The sequence below is a fragment of the Sebastes umbrosus genome, chromosome 9, assembly GCF_015220745.1.
Source record: "Sebastes umbrosus isolate fSebUmb1 chromosome 9, fSebUmb1.pri, whole genome shotgun sequence".
NCBI classification, from domain to species: Eukaryota; Metazoa; Chordata; class Actinopteri; order Perciformes; family Sebastidae; genus Sebastes; species Sebastes umbrosus.
In genome coordinates, this window is record NC_051277.1 from 10,862,212 (window position 1) to 10,885,235 (window position 23,024).

Sequence of the window (23,024 nt, forward strand, 5' to 3'; positions counted from 1 at the left end):
ACAGAGGAAGAAATCAAGATTATGGAGAACAAGGGAGCTACAACTGGGCATTTTAGAGGAAAGGATATAAATAAATAAAATAAATTGTACTCTATTTATTATTAATATTTGTAAATATTGGATACCTTTGGGGTACAGTACTGGGAAACAAAAGCATATTATAACTGTATATAATTACTTCTGCAGAATATCAGTTTTGTTAACGCCATTTATGTTTTGTTTTCCAGTAGTGTTTCCTGTAAATCAGTGATTTCTCAAAGTGGGGTTCATGGCTCTCGGCCCTGAGGTCCGTGACAAGGTTTTCAGATTCATTCATTTAAATTATCATGATAAAATGTGTATGTTTTTACAAAAGGCTTCATAATCCAATGAATAATATTTAAAATTTTTTAATCTACAGTATTAAAAAAATCATAGATTACTTTCTAATCTAACAAATCTATAACTCGTAGAATCTGCAAATATGTTTAATACATGTCTAATATCTTTCTAGTACATTTCTCTTGTGTTGTTCTTTCACATAACTAAGACGATAGAAGTGTTAAAGATAATCTCAAGGAACATACATGAGCGGGTCCCCGATATATTCTATTGTAAGGGGTCCTTGGCTGAAAAACAATTGCAAACCTCTGCTGTACGTAACCAGTATTTATAAAAATATTTAAAGTACAATTTATTTCTCCTTTCTTCCATAATGCCTGTTTGTTGCGCCCCTTGTTCTCCATAGTCAAGTTTTTATTGGTACCTGATTCATACAATGAAATCACACTATAAATCGCAGTCTGTTTTATAAAGTGTTACCAAAGTCCTCATCCAATCACTTTAATGTCCTCCTTCAGTAAATGACTAAAGTGTCTGTCCAGCTAAAAGTCCCATCTGCCCCTCTGCAGGTCTAATGACAGTGTGTGTGATCAGTGAATAAAAGGTTGCTCACAATCACTGATCAAAGGTTTACAAACAGGAGCCTCTCTTGTCTCCAGGAGCCAGAGGGCCCCCTGAACTCCGCGGAGAGGACAACGATGTTATTGTGTAAAGAGACAGAAGCAGAGCTCACCTGATCGCTGCTCCACCAATCACATCTCCTCTCCGGGCTGAGCTCCAGGTATCCGCTGTCTGCCCTCTAGGGAGGAAACGGGGTCAAAGGTCGGGAAGACAGAGAGCACCTGTTGGCAGAAGAGATGGAAAGTTAGTTGAAGGACGTGTTTTAGAAAGTGAAATACAGTAAAGTACAAGATGTACTGCATAGTTTTATAAAGTAACAGCTGTCAGATAAATGTAGCAGAGTAAAAGTACATAATTTCCTTCTAAGATGGAGTGAAGTAGAAGTATTACAGCATTCAATGGAGATACTCGTCTAAAGCACAAGTGGTGGAAAGTACATTTATTCAAGAACAGAACTTTTTTTCTAAGGTAGTTTCTGGCCATTTTGTGCTACTTTATACTTCACTACATTTCAGATGGAAATATTGTACTTTTATTTGACAGCTGTTACAGGTTACTTTGCAGATTTACATTTTACATATAAAACATCATCATCTTATACAAATACTATATGTTTTTTATATAATATCTATATAGAACAGTAAGCTGAATTATATTTATCTCCACCTCGACCATGCTGCCCACAACATGTTAATACATTAGTGATACTAACACAATATATTATGTAAGGGATAATGCACAGCAAGCCGGTCATTATTGTGAAATAAACCCCGACAGGTGCGATGCGGACCCTGACGCTAAAAGCCCTCGCAAAGTCATGCAATGTTAAAAAACGACTTTGTTGAATACTCTATTCTGATTGGTCAATCACAGCGTTCTACAGTCCGTTATTTCTTTATAACAGACCGTTGTTATGTACAGCAGACCGTTGCTATGGGCGCAGTTCTGTTGTCGGACTCTGGCGGACCATTTCTGTGGCAAATTATTGATATGTTTAGATATATTTTCTTTTCTTCTGTACTGTATTTCATTGTTTTTATTGGATTGTTTTCCACTGTTTGGTTAGGTTTTTCTGCACATTTTGTGTACTTCTTGACCTCTCCTGACACATTTCTTGTTTTGTTTTTTTATTGACTGGATTTTATGCAGTTTTATATATATGTGCAAATAAATAAATAAATAAAATTTCTTAAGTAAATAGGCGTGTAATAAGCAGGATAATGCACAGCTAGCAGGTCATTGTAGTGAAATAAACCCCTTTAGGGCGATACAAGACCTCCGCTTTGCGTTGGGGTGCCGCATCGCCCTGTCAGGGTTTATTTCACAACAATGACCTGCTATAGCTGTACATTATCCCTTAAACATATATTCTGTCTGCATAAGGAGTATTTACTTTTGATACTTTTTGTTGATAATACTTTGATACTTTTACTTGCATATAATTTTGAATGGAGGACTTTAACTTGTCATGGAGTATTTATACAGGGTGGTATTGTGACTGAAATACCAGATCTGAATACTTCTTTCACCATAATGTATGTCCAGGAGGTAAATGTAGCCTGGTGTTCCATCACTCCCTGTTTTCTTTCAAGATCTCTATCAGATATTGAAATACAAGACGCTCCTATATTCCCTGAGCTCCATCCTCCTCTCCTCTTCTCCCCGGCAGGAGGAGCAGTTCCCTCTGGACCAGTCTGTTTGTACATGTGACGGAGACGCGCACCCTCTTCCTCCTCCTCCTCCTCCTCCTCCTCCTCTTCCTCCGTGACGCAGCGCAGCTCCGTGCGCACAGATGCTGGAGTGGGAGCGACAGGCGCGCTCATCTCGGTTTGGGACTGAAACGCATCGAAGACTGGAGAGAAGAGAAGATCAACCCGGGTTTTGTGTCTGTCCGTCAGGAGCCTCAGACCACCGCGGAACGATGCTCACAACGAGTCTCTCCACGAGTCTCTCCGCGGGCAGCAGGACTTAAACAAGCTGCGGTCCATCCATCTGGACACTTTTATACTCTTCCTCCCTCTCTGATAAGAATCCAGGCAGTTCATCCTCCAGCTTTACTCTCCTCTTTGAGGTGTTTCTAACCACCCCCCCCCCAGTTTGGGTTTCATCTCAGCTCACGATGTGGAAGACCTGCTGGATCCTGATGCTGTGGGTGTTTCTGGCGTCCGGAGAACTCGAGCAAGACACCACGGAGCAGCTGCGGAGACTCCCACCGCCGGGAAAGTTGGATTTCGGTTATGTGCCTGCGGGAGTTTACGAGACTCTGGCCCATTACGAACCAGGACCCATAGGGATCCTGTTCCACATGGTGCACGCGTTTCTGTATGTGGTGCAGCCCAATGCGTTCCCACAAGGTAAGAATGATGCTCATCTAGTCTCACACAGTGGAACAGAGAGATGATGATCACCTGGGGGGGATATGGCACAGGATGACATTTCTAGGGAATGAGATTGTGAAGAGGCACTTTAGGAAACATTGAATTAGTCTGATGAACTATTACTACAGACTATTATCTATCTTGGTATGTAGGATTTACCACTGAGATCTGCATCATGCATGGAAAGAAATGTACTCCTGTGTTCATTCAACTGGTTTGATTACCTGCTGTTTAAAACCAAAGTATGAAGTCACAGATTTGTGATACAGAATAGTTCTATATCACTAGTGTATCTTTTAGGAGCAAGAGATAAGACTAATTTGACAAACACTCTGTATTAGTGTGTTTTTTCTCTGTCAGTCAAGTCAACTTAGTTTAATTTCTATTGCCCAAAAACTAAAAAAAGCTTGCCTCAAAGGGCGTTAAAATCTGTACAAAATATGACATCCTCGAGTTGGATAGGTAAAAACTAAAAACCATTTGACGGGGAAAAAAAGGAAGAACAGAAAATGGATCCATTTTCCTCTGCATTGGTCGTATTGCTTTCTGGATTTAGGAGAGTGGATCTTATGGTACTGGTTAGTTTTGGGAATATTACGCACCCAAGATCAACCAGTCCAATCTAGGTTTTTACTGGGTCTCTACTCCTCAATAAGATCGTTTGAAAAAATAAAATATCACCGTACGACCCTGTAAGATGGCAAACACCTCACTTGCAGGTCCATAACTGCACAAGCAAAAAAATAACCTATAAAGATCATCTCAAATAAAACAATGTTTAAAATCATAAGTTTATGAAGGAAGGAAAAAAATATATAGAATTGTCCAGATACATGTATTTTCACATTCAACATCAATAATGAAAAATTGAAATCACACTGGACCGAGTTGGATAACAGACCTAAAAACACGTCAGGACCAACTCAACAGCTAGTAATTAATAACCTAAAGCAGGATTATTTAAAGGAATATAATTAAGTAAACAAAAAAACATGTAATAAAACTTTCATTCAGGTTTACATCCTAACTAACGGGATAAGCGGTTGCAGATGGATGGATGGATGGTATGGCTCTACTCAGTTGTGCCAAAACTCAGCTTGCAAAGCTGTTTGAATTAGTTTTCATGAGTGATTGTGAATCAACAGCTCCCCTTTTAACTGATGATATCCGGCTCTCCCTTGAAAATGTGTCCACTCTGTAGATTTGCAGCCCATTCTGTGCGTCACGTTTCTCCACTGCACGTTTTGATTTGCGCGCAGAGCTGACAGCCCCTCATGAAGGTGGCATTTTGTGCCTGCGGTGCACTTTATGTCAGGATAATTACAATTAATGAGCCTCTCTTGGCTGACAGCATCACGTGCTCCTCAAGCGGCCGGTTTTACGCACCATTTTTTGCCCTGAGTGAGTAAGTGAATGTTTGTCCCAGACATCACCATCAGCGCGCGTGGCTCTACATTTAGGGCCTAATACAATTAGAGCTGACTGCTTAGCCATACACACATGAGGTGTGTGTGTTTAATTGGGTCGTGGATGCTGAAAAGATGCGACCAACCCTCTCCTCCATGCGTCACAGCCGGTGTCCATACTCCGTTGGAACATTTTGCAGATTAGCAGCAGCTCTCTGAGTCACCTTGTTAATTGGTTAATCCCATAAGCCCCCTGCTCCATATGTTGTTGGCCTTTTAGATTCCAGTTTGTCACCAGCACTCGGGGGCCTAATCCTATATATGGAGCAGACCACTGCCCAGTGAAGTGGATTCATTCATGGGTGCAGCCGCCACAAGATGTAAATCATGTGGAAATTGTTGGTTTGAACACAGACTCTTGCTCGTCTGTAGTTTTGCCATTTTGATTAGAAAGCCCCGGGGGGATTCATTATTATTTTTGGGTTCATCAAAATCTAGATGGCGTAAGCAAAGGCCATCTGCTTATTAATAGCAACAGTGCATGCCTGGATATTTAGCACAGTGCATCCAGAGATCTGTCAGGCCTGATTTGATGAATACAGGCTGGTTTGCAGCAAACCTTTGGGGACTTGCAGAGCTCGTCATTTCTTTAACAACATTGCTACAGGAAGTCCCGTTTTGTCGGGGGAAAATAACTTGGAGTTACATTCAAATCTTTAAGACAAGGGAAGAAAAGAATCCGCGAATAGTTTCCACTCCGGTGGTTTGTGACTGGAGGTGGTGCAGATGTCAGAGTGGAGCTCTGTGTATAGGCTGGGTTGGATGTGGGTGTCTCTTCACTTCAGCCTGTGGTAAACGTCAGCGTTAGCCTTCTTCCAGCAGACATTTAAAAAGAATGAATCACTGAATCCTCGAGGAAACAACGGCAAAAAGATGTCTTTCCTAACAAGTGCTGTTCATCTTTGTAGTCAGTTGTTCTTCAAAGGGACAGTTCGTCACAAAATGGTGTATGGACTCAGCAGCAACGTCTCTTTCCGAGTAGTGATTGAAATGCACAGATCTCACTGTGAACGGATCATCTTTTTGGAGCAGATAGCCGGTTGACAGACGTTCACATGGAAGTCTGCATTATTGTGATTTTCGGGCCACAACTTAGTTTCTAGGGGTGGGCGAAAAATAAATTCTCCTATGTATCGCAATTGATTTTTATGGTTTTGAAATAGATTTTTTAATGCCAGAATCAATATATTTGCTTCATTTGAGTCTATGCAGAGGTAAAAGGAAATTATCACTTCATATCTGTCCTCATATCTGTTCCATATCCGTCACCAAAACAAACCGCGGAAGGAGAAAGTAGAAAACGGCGGACGGTCTGTGTGGATACAACCTGCACCCTCACATGTTAAATCCAAAGTGGTGAACACGCCACATACAATAAAGTATGGAAACACTTTGGGTTTCACACATTGTCAGGAGAAGCAGAGCTAGACATCATGACTAAAGCTGCATGCTAACTCTGTCATGAACGTGCGGTCAAGCGAGTTGTCACTCGCATTTCTGTGGTCAAATCAGCCGACGCCACAACTATTTTCATGATCATTGAGTCTATAAAATGTCAGGAAATAGTGAAAAATGCCAATCAAAACATCCCAGGGTGACATCTCAGGTGGACAGTTCTATTCAACCAACACGAGAGGGTGGACTTAAGTACAACCGAACACTGAATAAGACATTTTTAGGCAACCAAAAAGGTTATAATTAACTTTCATGAACTGAAAACACACTGTGAAAGGGTTAAAGTTGTAAGACAAAAACACAGACAACTCCCGCTGTGGTAGCGACCTGTCAATCACAAGGTAGTCATGCCCTAAAGCATACCCTGCTTTATGGTCTATTTGACTCTAAATGGGACCATAATTTACTAAATGAACATCATGCTGTATTGAAGAAGACTTGAAACTAGTGATTGAGACCATAAACTCATGTTTACAATGTTTACTGAGGTAATAAATCAGGTGAGAAGTAGGCTCATTTTCTCATAGACTTCTATACAATCAGACTTCTTTTTGCAACCAGAGGAGTCGCCCCCTGCTGGCTATTAGAAAGAATGCAACTTTAAGGCACTTCCGCATTGGCTTCACTTCAGACTCGGAGGTTGCCGCCTGCAGAAAACTTAAAAACAAATCAACTGCTAAAGTTTTGGAGGTTTAAGCACCACAAACAATATTCCAGAGCTCAGTTTTTAGTATCAGCTGCCTACCATAACTGTAAATCTCAAAACTACCTGGATGGATAACTCAAACTCAAGGTAAAAGGAAACATATTGTTATATAGTCAGTAACCAATGAACAGTCACTATTGGCCTGATATATTGGTCGAACCGTAGAAACGACTCTGTTGCTGTGTAATTAGTGACACCCCATCATCACGTCTTCCTCAATCACCGCGTGACATTTCTCATTGAAAAGCGTCTTTATAATCTCATGAATGTTTGATGTCGTCGACTGACACGTTCATTTTCTGCATCAAACGGGCTCCGAGCTCGTGGGAGGTGTTATTAGCAAAGAGGCATCAAACGTCTATGACCGGCACCCACACCAAGCAAATGAACAGTGACATATTCTCTTTTACAGCTTTCAACGGATTTTCGCTGCAGTGTGGAAGCCTCGCCTCACCTCCCTCCCTTCCTCACACCTACCCACAATCCCTCACACCCACCCACACTCTCACCAACACACAACTGCTACATGTCAATACACAGGCTGATCATTAGCCCTTTACACATATGAAATACATAACTTTGCCGGCTTCAACAAGCTGTTAAAGTGATGTTTTTTTGTCAGCCAGACATGGGTGGCTTTTACATAAATCTGCATTAAAGCTTTATTCGAACATGACCGCACATTGACGGAAAGAGACACAGTTCTCCAGAGACGGTTGGCACCTTTAACGCGAGAGGAAGCAGCATGACAGCTGGGAAAGAGTTGAGAAGTTTAATGATATGAAGGAACAGGAGTGTTTTCTGTTTTCTCTCAGGCTGTAATCACTGACGGATTGTAAAAAGCATGTTTTGCTGTTAATTAATAACCATCGTTGTTCTCTTCTAGTGAATCTCTTATAGAGAATTCTGCTGCCTAAATTATGAAGTTAGAAAACAGAAAAGGAAAGATGTTTATTTGGGAGCCTCTTTTAATTCCTATTTGCCGGATATTCATTTATTCATGCAGTTGGTGTGGATGAAAATTTAAAATACAAGGAGGGAGACAGCTGATTATACGGTAACTCTCTGGTAATCTTGTTTGCCCTAGTCGCACCATGAGGGGGAATATGATTTTTATCGACTGACCAAAGACTAAAAAATAGAAATAATCTTAATATTTTTTTCCAGTCCTCAACTAGTCTTCAGGTTTGTCCCGATCTTAACACACAAACTCCAACATTTCACTGGCTGGGCAATAATCATAGACAAGACAAGGTAGCCACGCCCTAAAGCATCCCCTGCTTTATGGTCTATTTGACTCTAAATGGGACCATAATTTACTGAATGAACATCATGCTGTATTGAAAAAGACTTAAAACTAGCGATTGAGACCATAAACTCATGTTTATAATGTTTACTGAGGTAATAAATCAAGTGAGAAGTAGGCTCATTTTCTCATAGACTTCTATACAATCAGACTTCTTTTTGCAACCAGAGGAGTCGCCCCCTGCTGGCTATTAGAAAGAATGCAAGTATAAGGCTCTTCTGAATTGGCTTCACTTTTCAGACCCGGAGGTTGCCCATCATATCTTGATGAAATCATATATCAAGATATTGAGATTATTACGTCTTGTAAATTGATAATAACAAGCACATACTAACTCAACTTTCTAAGAAAATCTGATTATTTAGCACTAAAGTTCATAATTTAATGAGAAAATACTTAATACTTAATTTACACAGGAGTAAACAAAATAGGCTTAACCATGTGGTTATTTCATATAGACTGTTTATTTATTGAATTAACAGAAAACATGCTATATTGTAATATGTATCTTTATCGAGATATGAAATTAATTATTATGTGGATAACAGATTTTGGCCATATCGCCCAGCCTTGACTTACAGGGAGCGAGTGTTGCAACGTTTTGCTCAAGGACACTTCAGCATAAAACAAGACTGCAGGTGGACACACATCAGTCACCTTTAGCTACAAGGAATTTAAATTCTTCATCCACTACTCTCCCCAAACTAATTAATGGAAAAAGTAAATTTAACTTACATTTTTCTAAGTCTTTTAATTAATCTTGGTGTAAGTCAGCCATCACTTGAGAACAGAGGTGCATTAAGCTCCTTCAGCAGTTTGAATAGTATCATTTCACGCCTGTGGGTGAGCGCGGCTTGGGAGCTGATGCCAGCCGCCGTCATGCAGCAGATCCCTGTTGGAAATGTTTCCTCATTAGCGTCTGTATTCCCTCTCCTCGAGGAACCACACCTACGGATAACGGGGGCCTGGTGAAAGTCTGGCATTAATTCAAGACAAGTTACAGTTGCCAGGGAAACCCGTCGGCAGCTATCTTGGCCGCCGGCGTGTTTTGGTTCACCTCGCTGGCTTAAATATGTCTCACTGCACCAGTGTGATGATGGGAGGTAAAATAACTCAGGTTATACAATCTGGGGGCATGTTTGTTATTTAACGCTCAGTCCAGGGTGTTTTTTTCACAAACACAGAAACATAAAGAGACTTTGGTGTTCAGTGAAGGACACGTAAACATGAAAGAAACTGAAGAGGAAGGCTTCAAAAGATTTCTAACCAAGGACAAAGCCTAGATCGAAAACTCTCCGTGAGGCGCATCAGAGATTTACTGGAATTTTTAAGTAGCAGATATTTTGGTTTAATGTCTTTTATGTTCTGAGGAAGAAATATGAACAAAGAAAAAGCTTCTTTACAGTTAAATGCTGATTAATCTCAACTATAATGGTGAATAAGGGTCAAACTTTTGTTTATTTAGTTTTAATTCAGTTGTTGGACTTTGACCCTGAGCTGCAACGATTAATCGATTAGTTGTCAACTATTAAAATCCGCAACTATTTTGATAATCGATTTATCAGTTTGAGTCATTTAAAAAGTCTAAATTCTCTGATTCCAGCTCCTTAAAAGTGAATATTTTCTGGTTGCTTTACTCCTCTATGACAGTAAACTGAATATCTTTGAGTTTGGGACAAAACAAGACATTTGAAGACATCATCTTGGTCTTTGGGAAACACTAATGGACCATTTTATAGACCTAATAACTAACTAACAAATCAACAGAACAATCAACAATGAAAATAATCGTTGGTTGCAGTCCTACTTTGACCTCAAATGTTTTGCTGCTGAACATATGTTCTCTCTCTCTTCCTAGGTAGTTGTATACCAGTATAAGCCTGAAGTTGCTAAATCTACACACAGAATATCATCATAAACATTTAATGTCGACTAAAAATATGTACTATCAAATGGGTATTCCAGATATTTAATAGTGCACCTCCACAAAGTTGGGAGGTTTGCAAGAGACGCATTAAAAGACGAAGGTAAAAAATGGATGTCTTTAATGTTTAGACTCCAGTAAAGCTTCAAAAGCAGCAGTGGCTTAAAGGTTAGAGAAGGTGGGGGAAGTGAAATATCAGCACCAGTAGCTTCAGTGGAGCTGCTCAGTGGTCAGCTGCTCTGACTGTGGTTGTACTGGGCGGCTTCCGTGTGTGAATGTATGTAACTGTTCCTGCCAAAGAGACGTTGGCTCTCAGTGAAATAGTGTAAATAATGGTTAAATAAATAAATAAAGCTGGATCAGCAGCGCCTTTGTTAAGGGACGCACATGAAATGTTTCTGATGTGGGTAATAAATAAATATTGATCAGACCGATCACACAAGTGTAAACAGTGCATGAGAGCAACGCTACAGTTTGTAGTCTGAATTTGGTGATAAAACGTGCTAAAATAATAACCTCTCCATTTACTAACACAGCTGCAGCAGTGTTTCTATTGGCTGGAGATTGCATTGAAACAGGAAACACATGCTTGAATCGACCATAAATGCTAACGAAACCAAGGAACTGGTTATCAATAGGGGTGGGCAACCAATACTTTAAATAAAACTAATTGACAAAATGGGGTACATCACAGCCCAGATCACCTTATTGCAAAGCTGACAAGCTAAAAAATATCAGCTGACCAAAACTACTTATTCAGATTTAGGAAGAGATCGTGATTTGATTGAAAATAACTCTGGAAGTGGCGTTAATAAATCAACGATGACTTCTGCTTCACACGGGATACGAAAAACAGCCTATGTCAGCAAACAATTGAGGGCCAAGCTGTAGAGAGGGGAGGTAGTTTTAAATATTTAGGAATGATTTGAGACACCAACCTAAATTTTAGTGAACCCTCAGACTACATTTTTAAGAAGGCAATGCAAAGAGTGTTTCTTTTAGGGAAATTAAATAGCTTTGACGTGAGCAATGAAGTGCTGAGGATGGTTTATATCAGTCTAGGGGAAAGTATAATTTCCTACAACATCACATGCTGGTACGGAAATTTGGGAGCTAGGAGCAGAAGCAAGCTCACAAAAAGAGTTAACACTGCCAGCACGATTGTACGGACCCCCCAGAGACAGCTGGTGGAGCTGCACAAAACACAAACCAGGAGGAAGGCAACATTAATAGTTCAGGACCCTTTACATCCTTTGTGTTATGAATTTGAAAAACTCCCTTCGGGAAGACGATACAGGGTACCGACAGCAACGAGAAACATCTTTTATTCTATCCACTGTCATCTTACTTTACAAAGGATTTTATTAGACATTATTGACTGCTGCTGTTTTATACGATGTCTGTTTTCTCATGTATGTTAACCCATGGCAACGTAAGCTTTTAACTGCAAGTGGACAATAAAGATTCTATTCTATTAAAAACAATTTAAATTGGAATGTGTATTTAATAGGGCTGGTCAAAGTAAACGTGATAACGCGTTAACGCAAATTAATTTTAACGTCACTACTTTCTTTAACGCATTAACGTAACTTGTGACTTTTAGGTTGTAGCAAGTTTTAAAGCTGTGGTGACATATAAAACTAGCAAACCTAAGGAATCCATCGGTACCAACCATGTCATACTAGCTTGTCGCGAAGGAGGTTAAACAACGCTTGCGCTAAATCTTGGCGAGGAAACACGGTCATTGAACTCTGACCTCAAGTTGGAAAATGGGTTCTATGGGTACCCACGAGTCTCCCCTTTACAGACATGCCCACTTTACGATAATCACATGCAGTTTTGTAAGTCATAGTCAAGTCAGCACACTGACACACTGACAGCTGTTGTTGCCTGTTGGGCTGGAGTTTGCCATGTTATGATTTGAGCATATTTTTTAATGCTAAATGCAGTACCTGTGAGGGTTTCTGGACAATATCTGTCATTGTTTTGTGTTGTTAATTCATAAGAGTGATTTGATAAGAGTATTAAATACTTGACAAATCTCCCTTTAAGGTACATTTTGAACAGATAAAAAATGTGTGATTTAATCGCTATTAAATATTTTAATCGATTGACAGCCCTAGCTGACAATAATGATGATATATGTTGATGATTATAAGTTGTGATTATAACACACTTCACGTCGCCCCTTAGCTGTCAAGCTAGTGTCATAATCACAACATACCAGCTCTTGCCAATGCTTACATGTATTTCTTGATTTCCCCTGATGTTCTGTATAAGTCACTAACTTCGTCGTTAGAAGTAGGCTCTGAGGAAAACGAAAAGCAATCCGGCTGTCTTTGCGACAGCGGCGCTAACAATAATACCACTTTGAAGCCGGGGGAGGGGTTGTCTATTGCCATTTTAATTTAATGTGGCCTCCAATTAAACTCCAGAATGGCTCGTTCGACTCCAAAACTCGGGTTCATTAAAGAATCCAAAACAATTACACTAATCATTGTTTACACTCACACACTGTAGTTCTCCAAATTAGAACATTATATCATAATTTTGCTTATAATTTAATCCAAAAGCCTATTAACGTCATTATAGCCCATTAAACTAAGCAAGAACCAAATTACAAGCATGGCAAATCACTGTTAGTGGATTAGACTGCACGCAGCGCCTTTTGGCATTTTACAGCTGAAGTGGAAATGTCAAGAACTGACTCAAGGAAAACTGCATCAAAGGGAATCAACAAAAACTGATTTTACCAGCGTTGCATATGTGGCTACATGGGCTTTTTTTTAAGAAAAGTACTTTCATGTAGATGAGGGGAAGTTTGTCAGGATTTGACTTTAGTTTGGTGAAGTTTTAACCTTAAACACAACGGAGGCCATCAACTCTGCAGGGGTCTCTTTGACACTAAAAAGCCAGAAGAAAAACCTGGTGATAGATAATGAATTGATAGAGCCCACGGGTCAGTTATAGCACATGTGGATGACTGGTTAATGCGGCAAGCGCTGTTACACTACAGTATGGTGGTAAAGTGATTAAAGAGAGTGTCCTTCAACTGGAAGGTCGGAGCTCGAGCCCCATGACAGCAAGCGTATGCTCTGCTGAAGTGTCCTTGAGCAACATACAGAGCACCACTGTGTTGCTGACCCTGCACTTCAACATCTCTGTGGAGGACGGGGAGTGTTGATACAGTGTCAGAAGAGGGAAGAGAAGTCATGACTCATTATTTTTCCAGCCAGTTACAAACATTTTCCTAATTAGAGATTTCCTCAGCAGCGGGCACATCTGTGGAGATTACCATTAGATGCTGTGATGATCCCCCAAAAGGGCTTAAATTTGCAATCATAATATTTGGCAGATTTGAATCATTTCTCCATTTATAACATCAAAAACAAGAGGATAGCAATGACTTGCAGAATCTTGTGTGCTGAAATGATGAGCTGGCGTCTGGTTTTTCAATTTTTTTGTCATTACCAAAGACGTAATTATTCAGTTTTGCATTAAAATAAATACATCTAGATGGGGTACATCACAGCCCAGATCACCTTATTGCAAAGGTGACCACCTAAAAATATCAGCTGTATGGTTTTAACAACTCATATCGAATCAAAGTACCGACTGAAGCGTACGGACCTAGAAGTATGTGTACATGTCTCGCTGAGTGCAACATATCCTCACACAACGGTTCATATATCTTACGAAAAGTTATTCCTCAATTTTTATGCGTTTTCCTACGAATGAACAGCAACAACTTCCGCTCTAAATAAATTTCAATCTTCACAGGGTTAGGCAACTAAACTACTTATTTAGGTTTAGGAAAAGATTGTGTTTTGGATTAAAATAACTACGGAAGTGGCGTAACATAATTACGGAATTTACGTGATGAACACTGACTTTTGGTTTCACACGGGGTACAAACACAAGTCTCCTGGTCCAAAGTGTTTTTTGATCCACCACAACCTCCTTGTCACTCTTTAAACTTCCTGTTTCACAATTGCATGGATTACATACAAATAGATTTTGTGGAATATATACGAATTACAGTGCATTACTTTTCATATATAGCTACGAACAGTGTATAAGAACAGCCGGCTGAGTGGGATGTTCTTGTTGGTGCAGTGGGAGCACAGATGTTTTCAGTGCATGAGGGTTAAAAGGTCGGACCAATTTGAACTGTGCATACAGACACACTTGCGTTTCCCTGGGCAGAGAGCAGTTTTTGGACAGCTTGTCGCAGATGGCTTTGGCAGTTTAAGTAGACTCTGACGGTGCATTCAGACATATAAGAGCCCTCCGGGGAACGAAAGCAGAGGGGGACAAAAAGACACTCCAGAACTGTTTGTACACCTTTGAGGTAGTATTTTGTCATGGTGGTAACAGAGAGCCGAAATCCTGACCTGACCTCCACACCAGCTTTTACTGCAGCACTTTAGCACTTGCTGTTAGAAGTTTAGTGACTTCAACAAAGTTTAATGATCAAAGCACAGAGAAGCTCGGATTACAACACACACAGCGGGAGAGTGGCTTCATTCTCTGCTCAGGTAGACATTACTCCTTTATATCTTTACATAGCTTATAGTTGTTTGATGCTATATTAATGCTTTCTGGATATCGCATAGAGAACCTTTAACAAATAAAGTAGCAACTGTGCTTTATACAACAAATCCTCCAAATTAGCCAACAATATACGTCCATTGTCTGTGTCCCCGAGAACAACACATAGAAGACAACATCATTTTTCAGTGCTTTCCAAAACAGTTACAAATCATTGTTGAAAAATAAGTCCATGTTATGATGTGATAACGCTATAAATAAGGTTTGGTTAGGTTTAGGGAAAGATCATGGTTTGGGTTTTAATGACTTCTTCGTCAAGGTTAGGTGACTTTCATCGTCATGGTTACAATAATAACCATGTGGTTAAGGTTAGGGAACAATCGTGGTCAAAATAAACAGGAAAGGAACAGCTTGCTAAAATGATCTTTTTCTTGGGAGGACCGTCTCGCTTTTTAATATTAAAAACATTGTCAATGCATAATTCATATTCATGTTTTTGTCTTCAGGCAGGCTAAAATATGGCCAACATTAACTGACACACATAAGGAATATACACTTGTCCACTAATTATCAAATCCTGATGGATTTGTTTTTTTACATTTTAGTCAGTATCATGTCTCAAGTGTTTGCCGGTGGAAACATGACTAATGTTTATTTCATCCTATTGGATGTCCACAAACCCTGACATTCAGAGAAAATGGGATCATGTTGCTGCTTTTCCATTATTCTGTAGGATTGGATGGCTGCCCTGAGGCCGACAGCACAAACATGTCTCGATGTGAGGGAGGCGTTCATGTCCTCAATATTTAAAACTTTTCTCAGCTTCCATCTGTTACTAAACAAGATCCAATGTGATGGTGAGAGGATTCACTGAAGCACAACAGCCCAGTTAATATGATGTCATCTAATTATCCAACCAAACAGACATTAGTGTGATCGTTCACAAATCCTAGCTGTACTGTAAAAACAAATAATATGACTTTTTAAATCTAAGAAAACCATCCTTTTATAATAAACTGATTACAGATCGGATGTTGCATCTTTGCAAGCATGACCTAGCGATACTGTAGTAGCATCTGCACCACACAGAGTGATGTATGTGGTTCCTCTGCAGTGTTTTTGTGCCGTCACATGCAGTCATGTCATTTCACTGACACTGATGGCCCTTGGCACCACTAACAGGCACAGCCTCACTGGCCAACAACATAATGCCAGCTGATTACCACAGGCAATGTGTCACTGCAGCACAGAGGTAGGGAGGCCATGGCAGGTGAATACGTACAGAACTGACACACATTTCAGAAATATCTTAATATCTTACTGCCCATATTTACATTATGTGGTACACTGTCAAAAAGAAGAAGAAAAAATATATATCGTTATCCAAGAAATGCTGGCTGAACTGCACGCTCCAATGCTCTGCTTATCTTTCAAACAACACACATTCACTGCTATTAAATCACATACGGCTGGCCTCTGACAGCTGAAGATTCAAAAATAATGCCTCTGCTTTTGCCATCAGGATAAACTCGACTGCAGATAAAGTGCACCATGCACTAAAAGTTAAATCGATTTCTGCACCTCAGGATTACATAATGCAGGCGATTCTGATACTGACATGATTTTTGTTTGTTTTTATTCACCCTAAACATCCTGTTGTATTGACTGCGGGTTGGCTAGCAACATAGTATAACTGTGTGTTTTTGTGTGGCAATTCAGGCTGTTCTCATACAGACATACATTATTCTGATAATCAATTAACTGTTTAGTTATCAAGCAAAATTGCCAACAAATTCCAGCATCGCAAATGTGAGGATTTGCTACTTTTCTCTGTTTTACATCATTGTGAATTTAATGTCTTTTGGACTGTGGTAGCAACAGAAAATGTAACATGAAGTCTTTGGGTTCTGCGAAAATTATGATGGGCTATTTTTTCCACTGTTTTCTGAGACTAAACTTGATAAATTGATCAAAAAGGGCAGACTAATAGATAGAGAAAATCATCATTCGCAGCCAGATTCTTTGCTGTTCACCTTTTCACGTGTCAAACACTGGCATGTTAATTTGTATTATTGTCACATCAACCTTTTGTTGTGGAGGAACATAATGTTCCCATTATCTCTATTATTGTGTTTTAGAGTTAATCTGACACTGTGTTGCAATTGGCTGTTAGTTGTTAAAGGAGAGAAACAAGCTTTTCATTTCCACCCAAGAGATTTTCTAGTAGGTTAAAGATACAAACTGGCAACGCTCTCGTCACACACCGGCTTCTTTTACTTTTAAGCTGCCGCTGCCCCAGCTTTGTGAGAGAAGATCACGCTGCATAATCAGAACACAAAAAGAAACATTGTACAGCACTTTAATTCCTCGCCTGCAGCTCCAGTCCTGTGAAAAGATATCAAAATAGCCTTTAGCTACATGTTGTTACTCCTGAAATGGATCCCCAAATCTGGGATTAGTCTTTCTGAAGGCTCAGCCAGCCAGACGAGGTGGCCAGTTGTAAATGAAGCGCTTCAATCCAAAATGATTATTCACTCATTTACATAATACAAAACGCCAACAATTCCAAAGCCACCTGATGACACACTATCAATTACTAAAATGGGCACGATGTTCCCAAGTTGAAACGACACGTGCATGTGTTTAAAGAAACTGATTTAATGTAGGAGGCAGCTAGAGACAGGCAGTAGCTGAACATCAAAAAAGCTCCTTTTGCAAGTCAAGATGGTAGACAGGCAGTTTAATGTTCTCCAACAACCAGCAGCTCAAACGTGGAAGAGTTTCCTTCACCTTCAGCTAATGAAAGATCTTACTGAAAATACCACGTTTCTCTGCCAAATTAAAGTTCAAGAAGAAGGAGACAACAGTTTATGTGACATTTAAATCAGCAGCATTATGGCTCTGTTAAATTTGTGGTAGTTTTATTGAGCTATTACAGTCCATTAAGCTATTATGTTTCCATGTATCACTACTTATGAGACTTTTATTGTTTGTGGGATCATCAAACATTTGTTTATAAGTAACATGCACTCAAGGCACGCTTGCAAGATTTGAACAGTGCATGTGTCAAGAACCTGACTGCTTTTCCTAGACTGCACTCAGACAGAAAACAACCCCATCATTCATTTATACTGGACCACTGCGTCGACATAGTAGAGGTGCAAAGACCTTGTACATTAAGGGATAGTTTGGGTGTTTTGAAGTGGGGTTGTATGAGGTACTTTATCCATAGTCATTGTATTACCTACAGTAGATGACGTGCATGCTCCCAGTTTGGAGAAACAGGAAACAGACAGGAGTTACCACATAGAAGCAAAGCAATTTATTGCTGTGTACGGGGCCAGCAGTAAAACATATTTTAGCCACCTAAAAAAAAATCAATATAATTGTAAGTGTACTCTATATATATATATATTTTTTTTTTATTTACTTTACCTTGCCGTCAGACAGCTCTTTCCTAGGGGAACTGAAGCTGTTGTATCCGTATATGCTCTCGCCAAAGTCACCACACTCTGTTAAAAAAACAGTAATTTAACCTTGCAGAAAACGGGGTTGCTGGTCTACTGCTGCCTCGATCAATTAGTTTGTTTGTGCTATTGTGTGACTTTGGTGAATCCAAACAAACCAAAGTCACACAATAACACAAACAAACTAAAGGATTCTGGTGGCTTAAGCGAAGCATAGATAACGGCTTCAGTTCCCCAACGGCAACATAGACTTAATAGCTGTATAGCCTTTCTTTTAGGTGTCCAAAATACGTTTTTGCTGCTGCCCCATCCACAGCAGTACATTGATCTGGTTCTGTGCGATAACTCCTGTCTGCTTCTCCAAACTGGGAGCAATACCAGTAATACACTGACTATGGAAAAGTACCTCATACAACCCCACTTCAAAACACCCAAATTATCCCTTTAACACCCTATTTCTACTTTTTTTCATCATAACAAAAGATAAAATGATGAACTTTCCAGAGTTGTAAAACCCCTCCGTGTAATAATATCAACAGTAGTGCCATGTTGTGCATCTCATAAGCCTGTCTGGACCGCAACGGTGAGACATTAAAGATGCATTAAAAGCACACACGGCCGGCCCAGCTATGTCAACAAAGCAAGGTAAAGCTCGGATTACAACACACACAGAGGGAGAGTGACTTCATTCTCTGCTCAGGTAGACATTACTCCTCTATATCTTTACGTTAGTTATTTGATGCTATATTAATGCTCTGGATATCAAATAAAGAATCTTTAAGAACAAAATACATTGGTAACGGCCTCAAACTGTAATCATGGCAGACGCTGATTACTTCCTTCCTCCTCACTTTGCCAGTACTACTGTTCCCTTTTGTTGTATTAATTTTTCTACTGTCAATGCAAATTTTTCCTTCAAAAGAGAACCAAAGATGAGCTTTGTTACAGACTCAAAGACCCCCCATTGTGACTTCATTTGCTTTCAAATAACCTAACAAAAAAACAGTGTCTTTATCTTGTCAGCGCTGTGGTTATGAAGTGTCTGGTTACTTGTGAAGGGATTTAAAATGACTAGTGCTTCAAAGAAATGCTTTTCTAATTGGACGTGCTTCTTTCATTGATACGGCTCTGGTTAAGTTTTACTAAGACAATACAAACTGTTGAATGACTGCATGACTCCATCAAAATGTGTAGCCTGACACGTTTCACAGTTAGAGGCCATTCACTGTGTCATTGATCAGTGTTGAAGACCTTACAGTATAAAGGGGAAGAAGGAAAGTGATGCATCTCATTTAGACAGCTTGCTTCACCAGGGCATATCAGCAGACTAAGTAAGGGGAGATAAGAGCCATGGCATTAAGATTGTCGAAAGTTTGAGACATTTCAAGGTAATATTATAATGCCACCATTAGCTTAAGTTCCCAGCTATCTGACAGAGCAGGTGAGAGATGTGCCAAAGCCAGACAGTGTTAAAGCACTGGTAGAAGTGAAAATCAAAAGATCACTGGAGCAAGAAAGGCTGGGAAGAGATCCGCTTATTTAAAGAAGCAAGAAAGAAGAGGAGAAAAAAAAAGGAAAGGGAGAAGAAATAAATAGAGGCAGTGCGTTGGAGTAAGAGCCGCCACTTCCCCGGGTGCTGCTAAAGCCGTTTCTCATTCGGGGACGTCATATTTGGGTCAGGTCTGGTTAGCCAAGCAGGAGAGGCGAGGGCGAGGGTGAGGCGAGGGCGAGGCGAAGCGAGTGGCTCAGTCCCGCTGAATGGATGGCAAGTCATGCATTCTCTGTCCCCTTGTTCCGCTTCATTGGTGGGTGCAGTGGCGCCCGCTACGAGTCCACTCTGGGGACACGCTGAGTTGTAATTTGTGTGGCGGTAAGGGGTCAAACCTGCCAACGCCAGAGATGACTCCTCTATAAACGGTCTTCCTCTCCCAACGTGTCGTTTTAGCCTCGCCACCGCTCGTCACACCTCTTCACAAGAAGCTTGTAGCCTTCACTCAGCGGTGCAGAGACAGTTCCCCTGAGACGGATGTGTCACAGGAACATGGCGGTGTCACTTTTGCGCCTGTAATGTAACTCTCACTGACAAGCTGCATGTCAAGTATGCTCCAGCTAGACAAGTAGCATTGATCTGAAGTGGTTTAGGGTCATTCCCAACCAGCCCTGGTTGACTTTATCACATGAATAAGGAGGAGTATTGTCAGGAGTTTATCAAAGACAGTACTGCTTTTCAGGATAGATACTTTTCGGTTACTCTTACTGGTACTCCTTAATTTTAATGGGATCTAAATTAAAACTATATGTGCCCTTTATTAATTCATCTTAACTATTTTTTTTAGCAAAGTGATCATGACCTACTGTTAATTGTTGTTCCACGAGAGGGAGAGTGTGTAAAATCTAGACCACTGACTGGCTGTCTAGTTTACCCGTGGTTAGTACAAGAAAAACAAGAACGCTCCTCCGTCTAATGCTTATACAATTCTATACAATCAGACTTCTTTTTGCAACCAGAGGCTGCTGCCTGCACACAATGCAAGCATATCTGGATAATCACGTCAGCTAAATGTCTAAATTGAGCATTTTTGTGGGGGTTTTGTTCTTCTCCAGACAATGTAAAAGCACGTCTCCTTTCCTCATGTTAACTGTGGGCAGGTAGCTGTTGGACTGTCTCCTCGGATTGGTCTGCAGGTCACAGTTCCTGTCTGTCATTGTCACCTTTGCAGCCTCCTGGCTTCAGCCTCGATTATCTGATGGTAATCTGGGGTTGTTGTTTACCCGGGCCAAATTGCAGAGCCAATCCTCTTGGCTGTCTGTCCAGCGGCCGCTTGGCCTTTTGTCCTTGGACTCTTCTTATAACTTCTTAGCCTAAATGTTTGAGTAGAACGCTTTAGAAAGCTCATGATTCAAAATGGCATCAAAAAAAAGTTGATTTACTGGATTTCCCACTTCTTTTAAGTACCAGCCGTCCACATTAAAATAATGTGAATCAACCAAACTGCACGCAAATATGTCTGCGCAGGTTCATCTCATTCATTCAGGAAGTGCAAAGTCAAAACATGAGCTCAAGTTTCTCAGTTTCCAAAACATCCAGCCAAACTGTCCAGTCCACATGGTTCATACTGGGGTGTTGTAAGAAACTAAAGGGCTCAGTATGCTTGTAACAAACTTGTTTGATGTATTGTCCGACCACATCTAAAGGCAAAAGCGCCTATACCTGTTCAGAAAATCCCCCTCGTGGCTCCCTGATCTGTATTGAAGAGCTCTTTGTCTTTGTTTCTTGTTTTTGTAGTTTTGCCGCCGTGAATACAAATGGACACAAAGGGTGCACACTTTATAACAATCCCTCCTCGAAGGCATTCGTGTGGCGTTTCACTCGGTTTTACACACAAAAATTGACAGAAGTAGTTGTGTGAAGAATGAAAGGTTCAGATCCTTTTATCTCTCTCACCTGCACACCGCTGGCAAAAAAACGCTGTGAGCGTGGGTTTGAAGGTCAGATTGTCAGTTTTGTAAAAGTTACAAATATTGTCAAACGCAGCCCACCCATATTTCAACATCCTAAATGTGTGTAGGGAGGAGGTTTCAGACACTGTTTGACAGTCCGATAAGCACATTGTTTGAAACACATTGAGATGCTATTGTAATCTTTTATGTGACATTTGAAGAACAGCAGAACGACTCAGTATGTGTCTGGTACGATGGTTATTGTCAGATTAAGCGAGTCATAAAATCTTGAAGTGACTCAGCAGTGACATATACGTTGGTCCATGACCAGTCAACGCTCGCCGTCTTTCACGGCGCGCATGATGTCATGGGGAAGGAGGTGCTAGGAACTGACTTCCAAGAACAAGAATGTGAACAAAAAATAACGGTGTGTCTAATGCTGACCTTTCTTCTGTTTCACAGTTCCACCTGCAACACCAACAACTTTATCTTTCACATCATTCCTCTTTCGCTTCTCCATGTTTACAATTGAAGAGCACTTTGTGCTCCCATTGGTCACGGTTGTGAGCGAACACGTCGTTGAAGGCAAAACAATTCTAACATGCTGGCGTTTCTGTCAAGACGGCATCGGCTGTCGTCCACTATGACGCATTACACGGGATAAAACAATTGATTGACGCAGCCGACCCTCATTGTCGTTCCCAATCCGAGCAGACACCCTACGGCAGCCGACGTCGCGCTATAACCAGGCTGATATCGTGCAAACATAAGATGCCTATTGGTTCATTTAAATGCAGCCCATGGAATAATTTAAGCATAGTGCTGAGCTCCGAGAGATAAAAGACATACTATGGTATGTTGCGTCAAGATGCATGGCATAGAGCAGTGTGAAATAACTTACCTGGGAAACTTGGATGACGTTGGTCTCGATGTTCTCAGGATGTAACGGGTTGTCCAGTCCAGTTAAATCAGCACCGAGTCTGAACCTGAAACAGAATATTAAAAGAATGTCAATGTAGATAACGAGATTAGAGCATCGCTTTTTAATTTGAACAGATTAAGTTCTTTACAGTACTGATGATGGACAGCCATCTGCAGAATGCTAATCATCTTACTGACCGCTGAGAAATACACAGTAGATTACACTGTACTGCAGGATATCAATCTATTTCATGTGTATCAGTCAGAGCCCCGGTGCACATACTGCCATTTCTCGAAGTCCCTGTGCAACATAACATTCTTTATTAGTGTCTGTTGCCATGTCGCCCAGATTTATTTTTATCTGTGTGTTTGTGCATCTCCCTCTGGCCTGCATTTCTACCCATCAATGTGATTTCCACTTGAGGGGAGGCTGTCAAGTTTACTAAATGTGCAGACTGGATTGTATT

At 40.5% G+C, this 23,024-nt stretch overlaps 1 protein-coding gene and 1 long non-coding RNA gene across 14 annotated transcripts in view; one reads left to right on the plus strand and one right to left on the minus strand.

Annotated features, from left to right (window-relative positions):
- Positions 1-438: 438 nt before the first annotated feature.
- On the minus strand, positions 439-22,921 carry LOC119494322. Its single transcript, XR_005208170.1, has 3 exons — positions 22,756-22,921; positions 22,538-22,622; positions 439-1,163 (listed from the first exon to the last, which is right to left on the minus strand). It is a non-coding gene; the product is annotated as an uncharacterized LOC119494322 (long non-coding RNA).
- The window catches only part of prom1a (prominin 1a), a 90,593-nt gene continuing 70,256 nt past the window's right edge, over positions 2,688-23,024 (plus strand). For 5 of the 13 annotated variants that reach the window (XM_037780104.1, XM_037780110.1, XM_037780106.1 and 2 more), the window contains exon 1: positions 2,688-3,296. In XM_037780104.1, the coding sequence (XP_037636032.1) occupies positions 3,062-3,296 (235 nt within the window). In that variant the 5' untranslated portion in view covers positions 2,688-3,061. The remainder of the gene's footprint in view (positions 3,297-23,024) is intronic. The other 8 variants (XM_037780108.1, XM_037780115.1, XM_037780114.1 and 5 more) reach the window with 5 other exon arrangements.